This window comes from Triturus cristatus, chromosome 8, assembly GCF_964204655.1.
Source record: "Triturus cristatus chromosome 8, aTriCri1.1, whole genome shotgun sequence".
NCBI lineage: Eukaryota > Metazoa > Chordata > Amphibia > Caudata > Salamandridae > Triturus > Triturus cristatus.
Genome location: NC_140591.1, coordinates 291904457 through 291921883, shown reverse-complemented (window position 1 = coordinate 291921883; position 17427 = coordinate 291904457). Strand labels below are relative to the sequence as shown.

At 51.9% G+C, this 17427-nt stretch overlaps 1 protein-coding gene across 1 annotated transcript in view; it reads right to left on the bottom strand.

The window, feature by feature from the left end:
- The window catches only part of RNF17 (ring finger protein 17), a 2644767-nt gene that overhangs the window by 1042210 nt on the left and 1585130 nt on the right, over positions 1 to 17427 (bottom strand). The window contains exon 22 of the mRNA XM_085621540.1: positions 2630 to 2750. Coding sequence (XP_085477666.1) covers positions 2630 to 2750 — 121 coding nt within the window. The remainder of the gene's footprint in view (positions 1 to 2629; positions 2751 to 17427) is intronic.

Here is a 17427-nt window from a genome sequence, read left to right as displayed (position 1 = left end):
TTTCCGTAACAAAGAGAACTTTACCGTATTCCTAAGAATTGTGGCCCCATCAGTTCAACGTTACTGGGCCTTGTATTTGACGCTGCTGAAACTACATAAAAGCTTATTTTTATATACTACCTGATTGGTGTCCGTTTGTGGTGCATGCAAGGGGTTTACTGTATGTGTAATTACATTTGCTTAACCGTGTACGCCTGAGACTTAGCCTAGACTGCTCGCGCCACACACCTAGAGGGTGAGCAGGGGTTATTCTGGGGAGTCATCCTTCGCCCTGACAAGAAGTAAAGGGTCCCTGCTTGTTGTGGGTTCACACCTGCGCCAACCAGAGCCCCCTCATTTCTAACACTTAACCTCAGCAACCGCCTGGGTAAGCACAGCATGGACCTCCTCAAGACACTGAGGTAACACCTGAGCAACCGTATCCCACACCGTGTGGGAATAGCGGCCCAATAAGCAGGCGGTGTTCACCAACCGCAGCCCCAAGCTGGCTGAAGACAACCGCTTACCAAACTGTTCCCGCTTCTTAGAGTCCTTATCCGGCAGAGCCGTGGGAAAGGCACTCTGCGACATTGAGGCTTGGATGCCCAGACTCTCAGGCGTGGGATGAATGGTCAGAAACGCGAGGTCACCAGGTGCAGGGCGGTGACGCCTGGAGACATTCTTATCCACATGGGCCCTCGTGGCAGGCCGCAACCAAGTGCCCAACAGGACATCGTTGAGGGCGTCGTTGAAGGGAAGCAGTGGCTCCGATGAAGTAGACGCCGTCTGGAGCACCTCAGTGAGGAGACTAGTTTTGAGGCCACCGTAGGAAGATCGAGGATGAGGGCCTCAGCAACCCAACCGAGCACCATCGTATAGGAAGCACCCTCCTCCATGGTAGGCAGGGGAGAGGCAAACCCCAGGTCAGAATAGACATCGAGGTCGCCGGCGTCCTCCAGATCGTCCACCCAGTCCTGCTCGGAGTCACACTGACGGGCAAGAGGGTCCTCATACCCCTCCCAGTCATCCTCCCACTCCGGTGCAGGAGGAAACGGCTGCGGCGGCAGAGCCGGAGCCTGGGAAAGGAGATACAGCGTCGGAAATGGCGCCATGAACGGCGCCGGCCGGCGCCGTCTCCCAATGCGGATCCCAGCCAGGAAAGAAATGGTCCTGGAACCGGGGCAAGGGCGGAACGAACGGGACCCACTGCGGCACCGGAGGCGGAGCCGAGGGTGGTGCTGGGGCCGGAGCCGGCAGCGCCGGACCACGGGACGCCGGAGCCAACGGCGTAGGAACCTGTGGCGGCGAAGCTGGATCCGCCAGCTGTGCCGACAGCCCAACAGGATCTGGACATGATACCGCGGGCCTGAGTGAGCACCGGCAGGAGCCCGAGGCCTAAAAAGGTAGTCCATGGTGGCAAGAAATTCTAGCACATGTTCGGGAGTCGCCGACAGACCCAGGTAAGGCAGTTAGGCTGCGGGAGTCCCAGGCTCCAAAGGAGCTGCAGGGGCAGAACCCCTGTACCCCTCGTCCACATCCGAGGACCGACGGGGGGACATCAGAGAGCGACCATGCTTCTTTGACTTCTTTTTATGTCGTCGCTTACCAGAATCCGAGGGCGAAAACTTGGAGCCCGAGGAGTGACGGCTGCAGCAGCGCGAGCGGTCCCAGGAATGGTCCCCGGACCTGGAACAGCGCTGGGACGAGTGCCCGGACCTCCAGTAGTTTCCGGCGCAGCTCCCTCAGGCCCTCGGGACCATGGCCCGACAGTCCCGGGGTCGTGGTCGGTCTCCAGGCAGTAGAGGCAAACATTGTGGGGGTCCGCCACCGACATATTGCGACGGCAGGCCCCACAAGACTTAAATCCAGGCATCCCTACGTGCACCAGGAGAAAAAAGGGGAGACAAAAGTCTCAAAAAGTAGTCAAAAAGTGACTAAGGTATGTGCTCTATCCGGATCTGCGCTTGCTGGTGCGGAAAAAGAAAAAACTGACGTCAGCGCGCATGGGAGGCGCCTAAGTAGTCTCCGTGATGTCATCTTGGCGCTTACGACGCCAGCGACTGACGCGGAGCCGCAGGACGCCACCTACTGACGCGCAGGGGTACTGCTAGCAAATCTTTCCGAATCCAGTCCGACACATGGGGATATTGTAAGGTAAGGAATCTGTCACTAACGTGTTTCTTTCAGATAAGGCTCCTTAGATGGAAGAGGAGGTGTTTTGTCTTTCGGCGCAGTTTATTCCCTCTCACAATAACAGGTGCTCCCATAAAGCAACAAGCCTCTCTATTATATCTTACTAATTAATATACTCAGAAGCAGAGCTTCAAACTATAGTGTTGAAAAAAGGAGTCCAGTTACTGTAGGACCCATGGAAGAATTCAAAGATTTAGCACATAGGTGACTTTTTTTTTTACAATTACAGTGTGCCATTAACTTGTATAAGATCTAAAAGGGGACCTATGACACTGCTCTTCTGGATAGGGTAAAGTGAATTCCACCAGCAGTCCTAGGCAGTTCCAAAGTATAGACTTTATAAATACATTCAGACATCACGTGGCATTCTGTATAAGCATAAAAATAATTTAAAAATGTGTTATGAACATTTGTAACTATCATTGAAAAACAGCACAGAAGAAATGAAGTCACTTACTAATGACTGAACATGACATAATATTTTCATGCACTAGTTTTCTAAATTCTTTAATTGCTCCTTCACTCCATTCCGCTGCATGCATGAATGGTTCAATATGTGCAAGTTGGCACCAAATTCCCTGAAAAACAAAGTCTGGATTTAAAACACTGGACAGAAACACAGCTACTGTGTCTCACAAGATACAACTCTGCTGGGAGGATATGCATTGGCTGAGCCTCAATTCCTGCTTATGAAAAAACACACTCATTTAAGAACCAGGATAGAAATACTTTGGACAAAAATGTGTTAAGGAGTGCAGCATCCAATGTAGAGTAAGAGTTTGAATAATACAGACCAAACACCTTCCAGCAGTAGGAACAGAAAGCAACACAGCACCAAGAATAACATGACAATACAAGGGATGAGGTGAGGCCATTTGAATTACCTGCACAAAAGTGTCCTTTTTGGCATGGGTGTCCCCACTTTGCACCATAGTACTAATGCTTTTTGACTGAAATGCACTGGATCCCTGCTAACCAGCACCCCAGTGGCAGTGCTCTTGCCCTTAAAACAAGTTAACTGTCTAATTGTAAACCAACAGGCAAGGTTTTTAGCAGTCCCGCAAGTCCCTTGTAAATGGTACCCCTAGATTATGACGTGCACCCAGAAGGCATCTTAGAGGTGCCCTCGAAACATTCTAGTCCTCTAGTGTGCTGGCTGACTGTTATCGTCCAGCCTGCCACCACAGACCAGTTTCTGATTCCCTGTAGGTGAGAGCCCTGCACTTTCAGGGGCCAGAAATAATGCCTGCTCCAGGATGGCTGGTGAATTAGCATATCAAGGGCGGAGTCTTGAAAGCCTTTGCCACCCTTGATATATGATTAAGGATTCCTCCCAGACCCGAGGAACACCACCCCCTGCCCTGGTGTCTATTTGGCACCAGAGCAGGTTGGAAATTAGTCAAAAAGCAGGTCAAACTTTTCAGGCTAAGCTACCTGATGTCGACAGCCCAAAAAGGATTTCACCATTTTGAATATGGTGAAACTATAAACTCTGGTCCAGGATTATGCCCACCCTTCACAGGAAGTAGTCATATAAGGGGTGTAGTCACCCCAGGGGTAGGTAGACCATTGGCTACAAGCCTAAACTCCATTAAGTGACCCTAAATTCAGTATTTAGGGGTCCCCTTGATACCATGAACTCAGATTAGTCTACTGTTAACCAAAGGAAGGACAAAGAAGAGCCAAAGGTGTAAGAACAGATGTCCTTCACCAAGATGAGCACCAAACCCTGCCTGTCTGCTTGCAATGGGAAAATCACAAAGACAGACCCGGCCAGAATCTGAACAGCCTCCCCAAACCCTTGAAGGACTGTTCTTACCTTCAACAACCTAGCAGCATCCCCCTTGGGGTGGAGCAGCCATCCCCCTGCATTTACAGGCACTGACTAAATCAACCCAGAACTTAGTTTCCTCGCCATTGGCCCAATGAAGGAGCAACTCACCAGGGAGAGGATGTTGTGAGTCTAAGAGGTCAGCCCTCTTGCTCTCACCAAGTCTTAAACCGTTGACCCATCCCGGAGCTTCTCAGCACCAATGCCCAGGGTACCGGAGCCCTTGCAACTACTAAGGCTTGTTGCGTGTACAGTGCGGCCACCCCCCGACACTGACCTGCCGCCTAGGGACTTCAGGATCCACGAGGTCTCCACCTAGAGTGGCCCTGCTTTCCTGTTTTCACTCTCTGCAGGTCGTCAAAGCCAAGTGAAAGCTTCTAACTACAGCGACCCACTGCACAAAACACCTCTGCATCCAAGCCCCCCCATGAAGATCTGAGATCCCCTTTTGAGTCTACCTGACTTGTCCCCATGTCGCCCCTTGCAGCCTTTCTTTCAGAGGTACTTTGTCATTGACTTAACTGTGAAGTGATCAGGGCTACCAACGCAACCAGTACCTCTGTAACCGGCCTAACCAGGGTAGATAAAGCCAAACTGCTGGTGGTTTATTGGACCTTGGCCCCAAGCACCTTAAGTCCCAAAAGGGAACCTCAGAAACGCTCGCAAGTATATGTACGCTGTGTATGTTTCGTCCACAGCATAACATTAACGCATTGGAGGCTCATACCTCAATACTGTTATTTGACTGTATTTTCTATTTCTAAATCTATAACTCTAAAAGCACTTACCGGATTACGATGATCTCGGTACCGAAAATTATATAAAAATCGTTGCTATTTTTCTAAAATCGTTTCAAATTTCTTGAGTGCGTCTCTTATTTGTTGACTCTGTGTGTACAACAAATGCTTAACACTACTCTCTGACAAGCATAACAATCTCAACCACACTACCATAGAGCATTTGGAATGATTTATTTACACCCTGTAAACCAATAAAGGTTGCCTGTATTTTTTGCAGGGTATGCCCTTACATTGGCACTAACGCATACAAAGTTTGTGAAATGAAGAGAAATTGTTATAGCAAACCAAGAGGATAAAGTATCTACACACACACACATGGACTCAAGTGTTAAGCGGGAATGAACATAAATGTTTAAAAATGTGAAAGCTTGAAGGCAACAGGAGTCTGATCAAAGGGCTTTGTGGACATAATGCACATCAAATACCATTTGGAGCCCCATTTTCTCCTGAACACAAGTGCCCCCAACCCACCAACCAAGGGTAAACGCTTGATACGGGAAAAGCATTTGAAAATGCCACCTGAATTGAATGGAAAAAAAGAGAGAGAACGTTAACAGGTGGCAGAGTACGTGACTGACAACTGATCTTTTCACTGCCCACAGCTTTGGAATTATAGAGGAGGCCTTAAGTCAGTACTTGGGTCAGCATTGAAAACCTGAATCCGGGTTACTGAGACCCTCACTGGCAGGAACACAACAAAGAATGTAGAGCTTCCCAAAGGCTGTACTCTGTGAAAAAGAAGACGGTGCTAAGAGGAGAGTAAAGGATTCTGATTTAGAAGACTGGATGACTATCTGACAAGCTTGATGTGATGCCCTGTGGGAGGAGAATAGGCCTGCAAATTATAAGTGTATCATGTTTCCTGCTGTCCAATGCGACCCAGAAGAGCACGAACAGTTAAGAGAAGCATTCAAAGAATACTCCACAGAACAACCATTGATTTAAGTGCCAGAACCTCATATCTGTCCTTGCACTGTTTGCTTGCAAACCAGCTACTTGCAAGCCAGCATATGCCAAGCAAAGCTGGTGGTGTTTTTATGGGAGGGCGAGTAGAGATGGGAGACTTCCAAGGCTCTCTGTATGTCTAGGGCTGCGGCCCACTGCGGGACCTGGATAGCCTAAGTTCCAAACAGAAGAACAAACTAATTTCATTGTAACCTTCTATTTGAGATCATATTTATCTTAGAATCTTGGAAAACTGAACCCTAGCAACTAAAAAAGAACTGGACCATTCTATTATATTTTGAACAGGTGACCTGAGCAGTCTTGAGTGACCGTCTGAAAACCCAAGTTCAGAATTTTAACCTCAGATATTCTTGAGAGAACTTTGAATGTGAACAATATTTTGCTAAATGTGATGTAGACTTAGGGCTCCTTACTAACAGCTTTGGTGGTGGCCACAGGTGGCAAAGGCATTGTAATATTGAGGGTTTTATAAAAGCCCTCGAAGGGGCAAGGGTTTTCTCATTTCTGATGCATGTTTTTCAGGTTATAATAATTGAAAAAGCAAATAAACAATTGATTCTGCCAGTAGGATTTTTCTCGGATATTCACCCGCACTGTTTGTTTGGTGTCAGTGTGTTTTGACTGTAGTTCATTGGGATCCAGGACCCCAGTGGCAGTGTTCTCTTCTCCAAATTGACTGCTAAGTACTTTGTACACCCCCTCTCCGCCTCGAGCTACCTACGGTGGCACTCAGGACTAACCTCCTGACAGAGGTTCATTAACCGGCAGTGAGCTCTTCGGAGCCCCTGCTGCCGATTAATATAGCCCTCATAGACATCCTTTTGGGCACCTGGTCCAGGCCCAACACAGGGGCTCCTGTAGACAGGATTATAGCCCGATGCCACCGCTCGGCGGCCAAACATTCCTCTCCCAGCACCCCAGCCCTGAGAGCTTGGTGGTTCAAGCCTACACTTCTAAAGGCGCATTCCCTAATGCACCACCAGATAGGGAATCTAACAAGCTGGACCACCTTGGGAACAAAATATACTCTTCCGCCAGCTTGGAACTGCGGTTGGTAAACTGCGCATGTCTGTTCGGCCGTTACAGCCACTCTGTGTGGGATACGGTAGCGCAAGTGCTGCCCCAGTGCCCGGAGGAGGCCCGGGCCGTGCTCTCCCGTGCAGTTGCCGAGGGGAGAGACACAGCAAGGTTTACCATCCGCTGTGGGCTGGACACCACTGATGCACTTGGCAGGACGATTTCCATGTCAGTAGCCCTTCGACGCTATGCCTGGTTGCGTTCGACTGGTTTTTCCGGGGATGTCCAATCCACCCTTAATGACATGGCATTTGATGGCCGTTGCCTTTTCGGTGACAAGGCAGACAACGCGTTGGAGTGCTTTAAGGACTCTCGGACTACGGCCAGGCCCTTGTCACCACCTGCCCTGCGCAGTCTGCATTTCGCCCCTTTCCTGGCTATGGAAGGGGTGTCATGCTACGTCCCGCCCAGAGCCACAGGCCAGCGCAAGATGTTCAGCCCAAGCGTGGCGGGGACGTGGGAACCACAGCCGTGGTTCTGGGTGTAGGAGAGTAGGGTCTGCAATCCTATGATCACCCAGATTTTTTGCTTTTGCTTCATTGGTTTACGACTTTCTCCGGCTGTGGGCCTGCCAATCAGACCCACAGCCTAGCTGTTCTCTCTCGAAATTAACACACATGTACGTTAGGTGCATCCACTAATTGGAACTGGGCCACCTTGTCAGTCCCTGCCTCAGCATACCACAGGTATCCAGGGCATCGGTGTACCCAGGGCCTACCAGGGGCTGAAGCATGTATTATGCCACCCCTGGAATGGCCGCCCAAATCTGACACAACTGGCTGCACGACAGCTGGGGCCACGTGGTGTAATCACCCGTTGCTGTAGGTGTAGTATTCCTACACCTAAACCCTAAAATGGACACATGGATTCCTATCAGTCACTCCTATAGCAGGCCTTATCAATCCTGAAGGCAGAGTGCAGGGAATCATGTGGGACGGTGCTCTGGCGCGAGCTGAGCCCGTCGACGGCTTGCGGAACCAAGCCCTAATAGCCGTTCCATGGTGACGCGGGCCAACTACTTTTAAGGCATTATAATCCTTGCGGTTATTTGCTAACTTTGGCATCGCATCACCTATACATGTCGAGTAAGGTGTCATACGAATGGGAATACGAACCCCTCGCCAGTCCTGGTGACGGGGTTAGCATTCCCCCCTTTTAGAGGGACACGACATGGAAGTAACCTTGAACCCCGGTTAAAGTTGACTCAAGCCTCAGCATCACAAAATGGATGCTGCCACCAGACACAAGTCTGACCTCCTGCTGCTGGGGGACCTTCCAGCAAGGGGAGCTTGGACAAAGGGTTTCCTGTCGAGGGCGGTGTTAGCACCGTCCCAGACAGGGTTTGTGTATCCCAGGTAGGCAGGGCTGAAAGGAAGGTGACTGCAAGTGGCACCCCGGTGCTCACTGTGCATAGCCCGGCTCAAACCAGTTTCGGGGGCACACCAGCCCCTGAGCTGGCGCGAAGCCGGACAAAGGATAGGGGTGTAACCACCCCCCCTCCTGGCTCCACCCATAGGTAGAACCTAGTCACGGGCCAGCCCCTTTTTTTAGAATAAAGGTAGGAGCGAGTCCCCTTCCCAAATTGGATAATCAGATAATCGGATAACTCCGAATCACGAACTACTTTCCACGAAAGGAACTCTTGACTATTTCTGAAGACTCTCCCTTGTGGCTAAGGAGTAGCCACCCTGCACCAGCAGGCACCATCTAAGCGCTTGCGGTTTGCTGTAAGTCTCTCCTACGGATCAAGACTGCCCAGCTCGACGAGACCCGAGTTCCCTGCCATCTCTGACCTTTTACCTCCCTCATCAGCTCAGCTGAGAGTCGTAGGTGTGACGAGACCTGCGGGACCGGCTATCTTCAGAACCTGCACGACGCTTATCTAGCACGCCCACCGAGGGACCCTCGAGTGAGTGCACCTAGGGTTTGAGAAACCCTAACCCTGAGCAGCTCCAGCATCGAAGTCTGCCTCCCCAGCATCCCCGAGATCTGCGTGGGGGCCCTTCCGCTCCTTGTTGTTCACCGCGTTGTTCGACCACTTGCCGACCGGCTTGTGGCCCTCTTCACGACGCACCACGATTGTTTCATCACTAGTCTGGTTGCTCCAGACTGGCTCTTGCTCCCCTTCAACAGAGGAGTACCACGGACCCTCCTGGTCCACTCCCGACGCCATCTTGACTCCCCCGCTTGGGTTGCCACTGCCAAGATCCGCTGCCCCTTCCTGGGCCCAGCATCATCGACAGCAGACACCTTCGTGGGACAGCTCGCCCTCCATCCTGGTCGCCGCCGCGCCTCCTGGTCCGAGGAACAGCCGAGTCCGACGTCACCCACTCACCTGGTCGAGGTGACTTCAGCCGGTACCCTCCTGGTACCCACACGATCGCTGGCTAGCGGTTGAGAACTGAGTCCCCTCTGCTTTCAGGTTTTCCTTCATCACCGATCCAGGCTTGGATCGCTCCGAACATCGTCACTGGTCGCCTGCCAGCAACTTCTTCTTTCAGGCTCCTGAGACTACACGAGGACTCCCGACATCTTGACGAACCTCACGCAGCCGCAGCCTCCGGGCTAGGTAACTCGAGCATCTCGGTGCTCCATCGCAGGTTCGCTCTACAAGTGTCCAGTTCCTTTTTCGTTTAGTCCCACTGATCGGATCACTCCGGAATCAGTACCTCCAGACTCTAACCATTCGCATTTCACTGTTAGTGTAGATGGTTTCTCGTGCCCCTCGGGCATTTGTGTAAATTGTGCAACTGAAGTATTTTCCTAAGAGTTTTGTAGTGTGCTTAGCTCCCTGACTCATAAAGAGCCAGGGTAGTCCTGTTATAAATAAATATCCTTTTATTTTCATAACAACTTGTGTGGTGTCCTTTCACTTGGTGTTCCAGGGGTATATGTGATGGTAAACAGCTGGCTTAACACGCCCTCTAGAGTTTAGCCTAAGACTGCTCGTATCCACGCTACTAGGATAGCTGGTCTAAAAGGTTGACTTACAACCAATCATCAATAAGGGTCGTTTGGAATGATACACAGTGATCACTAGAATAGTGAGCACTACATATCAGGCCAACTTCTCACATTGGTGAGCAGCGGTTGGGATTTGAGCTTGCTGTTGTTTTACCACACACGTATCCTAAGAATATCGCAGTGAAAGATCACATAAGTACCCAGGTACATATAACTTAACTTAGAATACTCCGAGTTCTACTGAACCGGCTGTTGTAGTGTAACAGGGCTTAGCACACCCTGACTACAACTCTTAGCAAGGGATCAGTAGGTAAACCCATAGTGTAGGTAGGTGCAACACTTACACCTCACTAGAAAAGCATGTCGGTCCACGGAGAGTCTGCAGGGACTCCCCTAGTGGTCAGTGACCCTCCACAGGTCGTGTCACGATATGCAACTCTTAGCTTCAAGGAGATGAGACAACTGTGTGCCTCCAGGAAGCTAAACCAGGGTTCTAACCCTACCATCGCAATACTGATAGGTCTCTTAGAGGCGTACGATGCTAGGAGGTCCTCTAACCCAGGTCCCCCCAGTGCAGATGGGAACATGCCTCCCTTAGAGGGAACCCTCGGTGACCCAGACCTCGACCTCCACACAGAGGAGGAGGACGAGGACGAGTTATCGGGAGACGAGGCAGACAAAGGTCCAGTGGTAGTCGGCAGGCTTACAAGGACCAACTTAAGCAGGCATGAGAATGGAACTGGGGGAGCCCCGGGCCCACGCTCAAGCAGGCTTAACCTTGGGAACGGACGAGCTAGGTCTCTCTCCAGAGGCTCTGGCAGATCGGTTCATACACATGTCTCTCAGGCACCTTCTCAGAGAGGAATGACTTCCCCTCAGAGGAGGGAGCATGAAGCGAAGATGCGGGAGGTCAATCTGAGGATCGAGCGGGAAGAACTTGCCCTCGCCAAAGAAAGACTTGCCTTAGCCCGAGAGCAGAAATTAAGTGGGTTAGATCCCACTGGTGGCAGCATTCTCAATAGAGAGAAAGACAGGGGTATAGACACTAGACACCTGAGTAAAATAGTGCCCCCCTTTAAACAAGGGGACGACATCCACAAGTGGATAACTGCCTTGGAGAGGGCCTGCACTGTCCAGTGCGTCCCCCCAAGTCAGTGGGCAGCTATACTGTGGCTTTCCTTTGAAGGTAAAGGAAGGGACAAGCTCCTCACTACAAGAGCTGAGGATGCTAACAACTACCAAGTCCTGAAGAACACACTGATTGATGGGTTCGGCTTAACCACGGAACAGTACCGGGTGCTGTTCCGGGACACCCAGAAAATTCAGTCTCAGGATTGGGCTGACTTTGTCGATTGTGCCACTAAGGCTTTGGAAGGCTGGTTGCTGGGTAGCAAGGTTACTGATTACACAGGATTGTACAATCTTATGCGAGAACAGATTTTAAACAACTGTCAGAACCAATTGTTGCATCAGCACCTTGTCGACTCGGATCTGACCTCTCCCCAAGAATTGGGAAAGAAGGCAGACAGATGGGTCAGAACAAGGGTCAAGCAGAACCAGAATCAGAACCAGGGTGGTCAGAAGAAAGCAGACCAAAAGGGTAACAAGAACGAACAAAATGACCAGAAGTCTTCGACAGGTCCCCAACAAACCAAAGAGGGTGGGGGTCAGGCTTCACAGAAGAAGAAGACTCAAGAAGGCCAGTCAAAAAGGTGGTGCCAATACTGTAAAAGTAAGACTCACTGGTTTAGTGAGTGCACCAAGAAAGGAGGGCAAACTCCTACCACTGCAGCCCCTAAGGCACCTGCGCCCCCTAGTACAGTCAGCAGTGGTAGTGCGCCTCCCAAGGCATTAGTTGGGTTAACCTTGGGAACCGAGGGGAGTGACGACTTAGTCGGCACGCTCACTCAGGCCGTCCTTGTCTGTACAGGGGATATGGATATGTCCCCTGATGCCAGTCCCAATACTTTGGGCAAATACAGGCAGACACCTTTGATAAATGGAAAAGTGGCTCAGGCCTACAGGGACACGTGTGCCAGTGTCACCATGGTGACGCCTAACTTCGTGGACCCTGGACAGATCATGCTAGGTACCAGTTACCTAGTGACCAATGCCAGCAACGTCACTACCAATCACAGTATGGCAGTTGTTGATTTCTCCTGGGGAGGGGTAAGTGGCCCGAAAAAGGTTGTGGTTAGTTCAGACCTCCCCGTAGAATGTCTGTTGGGCAATGATTTGGAAACGTCACAATGGTCAGAAGTGGAGCAGAGGACTCACATGGAAATGTTAGGTTTGCCAGCACATGTCCTTGCTGTGACCAGGTCACAGGCCAAAAGATGCCCCACTGAACAGGTGCTGGATCCTGGAAGAACGGACCAGACACCTTCCAAGAAGAGGAGCAGTAAGGGTAAGGCTTCGCCTTCCCCCTTGCCCCAGGTCGTGGATCAAGTCTCCGAGGAGGCTGACCTTAAAGAACTGAGGGAAACTGAGCCGCAAGAGCTTGAACCTGGTCAGGTTGAGTTTCTGGGCTCAGGGGGACCCTCCAGGGAAGACCTGGGGAAGGCACAGTTAGACTGCCCCTCACTTGAACCCCTCAGACAGCAGGCCGCTGCTGAGGCTGCAGGGAACGCCACAGGTACCCACAAAGTGTACTGGGACGATGGACTCCTGTACTCTAAGGCAAGAGACCCCAAACCTGGTGCGACCAGGAGGCTGGTCATCCCCTTGTCTCTGAGAGGTTTCCTTCTCACCTTGGCCCACGAGATTCCCCTTGCAGGTCACTTAGGCCAGAATAAGACTTGGGACAGAATTGTTCCACACTTTCACTGGCCCCACATGTCCGAAGATACGAAGGAGTTTTGCCGCTCCTGTGTCACTTGCCAAGCCAGTGGTAAGTCAGGTGGCACGACAAAGGCCCCCCTCATACCACTACCAGTGGTGGGGGTACCCTTTGAACGAGTGGGGATCGACATTGTCGGACCAATGGAACCCCAGACAGCATCAGGGCACAAGTTCATACTGGTGGTGGTGGACCACGCCACCAGGTATCCTGAAGCTATTCCCCTTAGGACCACTACAGCACCTGTGGTGGCACGGGCCCTGCTTGGAGTGTTCTCCAGAGTGGGCTTCCCTAAGGAGGTCGTCTCAGACAGAGGTGCAAACTTCATGTCGGGATATCTGACTGCTATGTGGAAGGAATGTGGTGTCAACTACAAGTTCACCACACCCTATCACCCACAATGCAATGGGCTTGTTGAGAGATTCAACAGGACCCTGAAAGGGATGATTCACGGACTACCTGAAAAGCTTCGGCGGAGATGGGATGTCCTGATACCCTGCCTCTTGTTCGCCTACAGAGAGGTCCCGCAGAAGGGGGTTGGCTACAGCCCTTTTGAGCTTCTGTTCGGACATCCTGTAAGGGGACCCCTTTGTTTGGTAAAGGAAGGATGGGAGAGACCTCTCAGAAAGCCGGCATCAAACATTGTGGACTATGTGCTCGGTCTCCGCTCGCGGATGGCGGAGTACATGGAAAAGGCGTCTAAAAACCTGGAGGCGAGCCAAGAATTACAGAAAGCTTGGCACGACCAAAAGGCTGTCCTGACTGTGTACCAGCCTGGACAGAAGGTGTGGGTGCTGGAGCCAGTGGCCCCAGCAGCACTCAAAGACAAATGGTCTGGGCCCCACACGATCATTGAGCAAAAGGGAGAGGTCACCTACCTGGTAGACCTGGGAACTCCCCGGAGCCCCCACAGGGTGCTCCATGTAAACAGGCTCAAGGCATATGTCGACAGGGAGGGCATGGGCTTGCTCATGGCCACAGATGAGGGACAGGAGGAGGAGAGTGACCCTCTCCCAGACCTGCTCTCTCAGAACCCTGACGATGGATCAGTAGATGGTGTTGTCTTTTGTGGCAGCCTCTCTGGACATCAACAAGAGGATTGTAAACAGGTTCTTCAATCCTTTCGACATATGTTCTCTCTGACACCCAGTCAGACCAAGTGGTGTACCCACGAGGTCGAGACTGGGGACAGTCTGCCCGTAAAGAGTAAAATCTATCGGCAACCTGATCATGTCAGAGACTGCATCAAGACAGAGGTGCAGAAAATGTTGGAGCTGGGAGTCATTGAACCCTCGGACAGCCCCTGGGCTAGCCCCGTAGTGCTCGTGCCGAAACCTCACACCCAGGGCGGTAAGAAAGAGATGAGGTTTTGCGTGGACTACAGAGGTCTCAATGCGGTCACTAAGACCGACGCCCACCCGATACCAAGAGCAGACGAACTTATCGACCGGTTGGCCTCGGCCAACTACTTAAGTACGTTTGACCTGACAGCTGGGTATTGGCAAATCAGGTTAGCTGAGGAGGCCAAGCCCAAAACAGCATTTTCTACCCCGGGTGGGCATTATCAGTTCGTGGTAATGCCCTTTGGTTTGAAAAATGCACCTGCCACCTTCCAAAGGCTGGTGAATCGAGTTCTCACTGGGTTGGACGACTTCTGTGCGGCGTATCTGGACGATATCGCTGTCTTTAGCTCCACCTGGGAGGATCACCTGGTCCACCTGAGGAAAGTGTTAGAGGCCCTGCAGAAGGCAGGCCTCACTATCAAGGCCACCAAGTGCCAGATAGGGCAGACACAGGTTGTATACCTGGGCCACCTTGTAGGTGGAGGCCAGGTTCAACCGTTGGAGAGCAAAATACAGGCCATCCAGGACTGGGCTCCTCCAACCACCCAGACTCAGGTTCGAGCTTTCTTGGGCCTGACTGGTTATTACCGGAAATTTGTCAGAAATTATGGATCCATTGTGACCCCGCTAAACGACCTGACAAGTAAAAAGATGCCAAAAAAAGTTCAGTGGACAGCAAGCTGTCAGAAGGCATTCGATGACCTAAAGCGGGCCATGTGCACAGCACCTATCCTAAAGAGTCCAGACTACTCCAAACCATTCATTGTCCAAACAGACGCTTCGGAGCTGGGTGTGGGAGCTGTTCTATCGCAACTGAATTTTGATGGTCATGACCAGCCCATAGCTTTTATTAGCAGGAGGCTGACCCCCAGAGAGAAGAATTGGTCAGCTATTGAGAGGGAGGCCTTTGCTGTGGTTTGGGCCCTGAAGAAGTTGAGGCCATACTTGTTTGGCACTCACTTCAAGATTCAGACCGACCATAAGCCCCTCTTGTGGCTAAATCAAATGAAGGGTGAAAACCCCAAACTACTTAGGTGGTCCATTTCCCTACAGGGTATGGACTTCACAGTGGAGCATAGACCTGGCACTGATCATGGCAATGCAGATGGGCTCTCCAGGTATTTCCACTTAGAGCAAGAAGACTCACCTGGTCAAGGTTAGCTTATTGTCCCAAAGTTTGGGGGGGGGTCATGTAGGAGAGTAGGGTCTGCAATCCTATGATCACCCAGATTTTTTGCTTTTGCTTCATTGGTTTACGACTTTCTCCGGCTGTGGGCCTGCCAATCAGACCCACAGCCTAGCTGTTCTCTCTCGAAATTAACACACATGTACGTTAGGTGCATCCACTAATTGGAACTGGGCCACCTTGTCAGTCCCTGTCTCAGCATACCACAGGTATCCAGGGCATCGGTGTACCCAGGGCCTACCAGGGGCTGAAGCATGTATTATGCCACCCCTGGAATGGCCGCCCAAATCTGACACAACTGGCTGCACGACAGCTGGGGCCACGTGGTGTAATCACCCGTTGCTGTAGGTGTAGTATTCCTACACCTAAACCCTAAAATGGACACATGGATTCCTATCAGTCACTCCTATAGCAGGCCTTATCAATCCTGAAGGCAGAGTGCAGGGAATCATGTGGGACGGTGCTCTGGCGCGAGCTGAGCCCGTCGACGGCTTGCGGAACCAAGCCCTAATAGCCGTTCCATGGTGACGCGGGCCAACTACTTTTAAGGCATTATAATCCTTGCGGTTATTTGCTAACTTTGGCATCGCATCACCTATACATGTCGAGTAAGGTGTCATACGAATGGGAATACGAACCCCTCGCCAGTCCTGGTGACGGGGTTAGCATTCCCCCCTTTTAGAGGGACACGACATGGAAGTAACCTTGAACCCCGGTTAAAGTTGACTCAAGCCTCAGCATCACAAAATGGATGCTGCCACCAGACACAAGTCTGACCTCCTGCTGCTGGGGGACCTTCCAGCAAGGGGAGCTTGGACAAAGGGTTTCCTGTCGAGGGCGGTGTTAGCACCGTCCCAGACAGGGTTTGTGTATCCCAGGTAGGCAGGGCTGAAAGGAAGGTGACTGCAAGTGGCACCCCGGTGCTCACTGTGCATAGCCCGGCTCAAACCAGTTTCGGGGGCACACCAGCCCCTGAGCTGGCGCGAAGCCGGACAAAGGATAGGGGTGTAACCACCCCCCCTCCTGGCTCCACCCATAGGTAGAACCTAGTCACGGGCCAGCCCCTTTTTTTAGAATAAAGGTAGGAGCGAGTCCCCTTCCCAAATTGGATAATCAGATAATCGGATAACTCCGAATCACGAACTACTTTCCACGAAAGGAACTCTTGACTATTTCTGAAGACTCTCCCTTGTGGCTAAGGAGTAGCCACCCTGCACCAGCAGGCACCATCTAAGCGCTTGCGGTTTGCTGTAAGTCTCTCCTACGGATCAAGACTGCCCAGCTCGACGAGACCCGAGTTCCCTGCCATCTCTGACCTTTTACCTCCCTCATCAGCTCAGCTGAGAGTCGTAGGTGTGACGAGACCTGCGGGACCGGCTATCTTCAGAACCTGCACGACGCTTATCTAGCACGCCCACCGAGGGACCCTCGAGTGAGTGCACCTAGGGTTTGAGAAGCCCTAACCCTGAGCAGCTCCAGCATCGAAGTCTGCCTCCCCAGCATCCCCGAGATCTGCGTGGGGGCCCTTCCGCTCCTTGTTGTTCACCGCGTTGTTCGACCACTTGCCGACCGGCTTGTGGCCCTCTTCACGACGCACCACGATTGTTTCATCACTAGTCTGGTTGCTCCAGACTGGCTCTTGCTCCCCTTCAACAGAGGAGTACCACGGACCCTCCTGGTCCACTCCCGACGCCATCTTGACTCCCCCGCTTGGGTTGCCACTGCCAAGATCCGCTGCCCCTTCCTGGGCCCAGCATCATCGACAGCAGACACCTTCGTGGGACAGCTCGCCCTCCATCCTGGTCGCCGCCGCGCCTCCTGGTCCGAGGAACAGCCGAGTCCGACGTCACCCACTCACCTGGTCGAGGTGACTTCAGCCGGTACCCTCCTGGTACCCACACGATCGCTGGCTAGCGGTTGAGAACTGAGTCCCCTCTGCTTTCAGGTTTTCCTTCATCACCGATCCAGGCTTGGATCGCTCCGAACATCGTCACTGGTCGCCTGCCAGCAACTTCTTCTTTCAGGCTCCTGAGACTACACGAGGACTCCCGACATCTTGACGAACCTCACGCAGCCGCAGCCTCCGGGCTAGGTAACTCGAGCATCTCGGTGCTCCATCGCAGGTTCGCTCTACAAGTGTCCAGTTCCTTTTTCGTTTAGTCCCACTGATCGGATCACTCCGGAATCAGTACCTCCAGACTCTAACCATTCGCATTTCACTGTTAGTGTAGATGGTTTCTCGTGCCCCT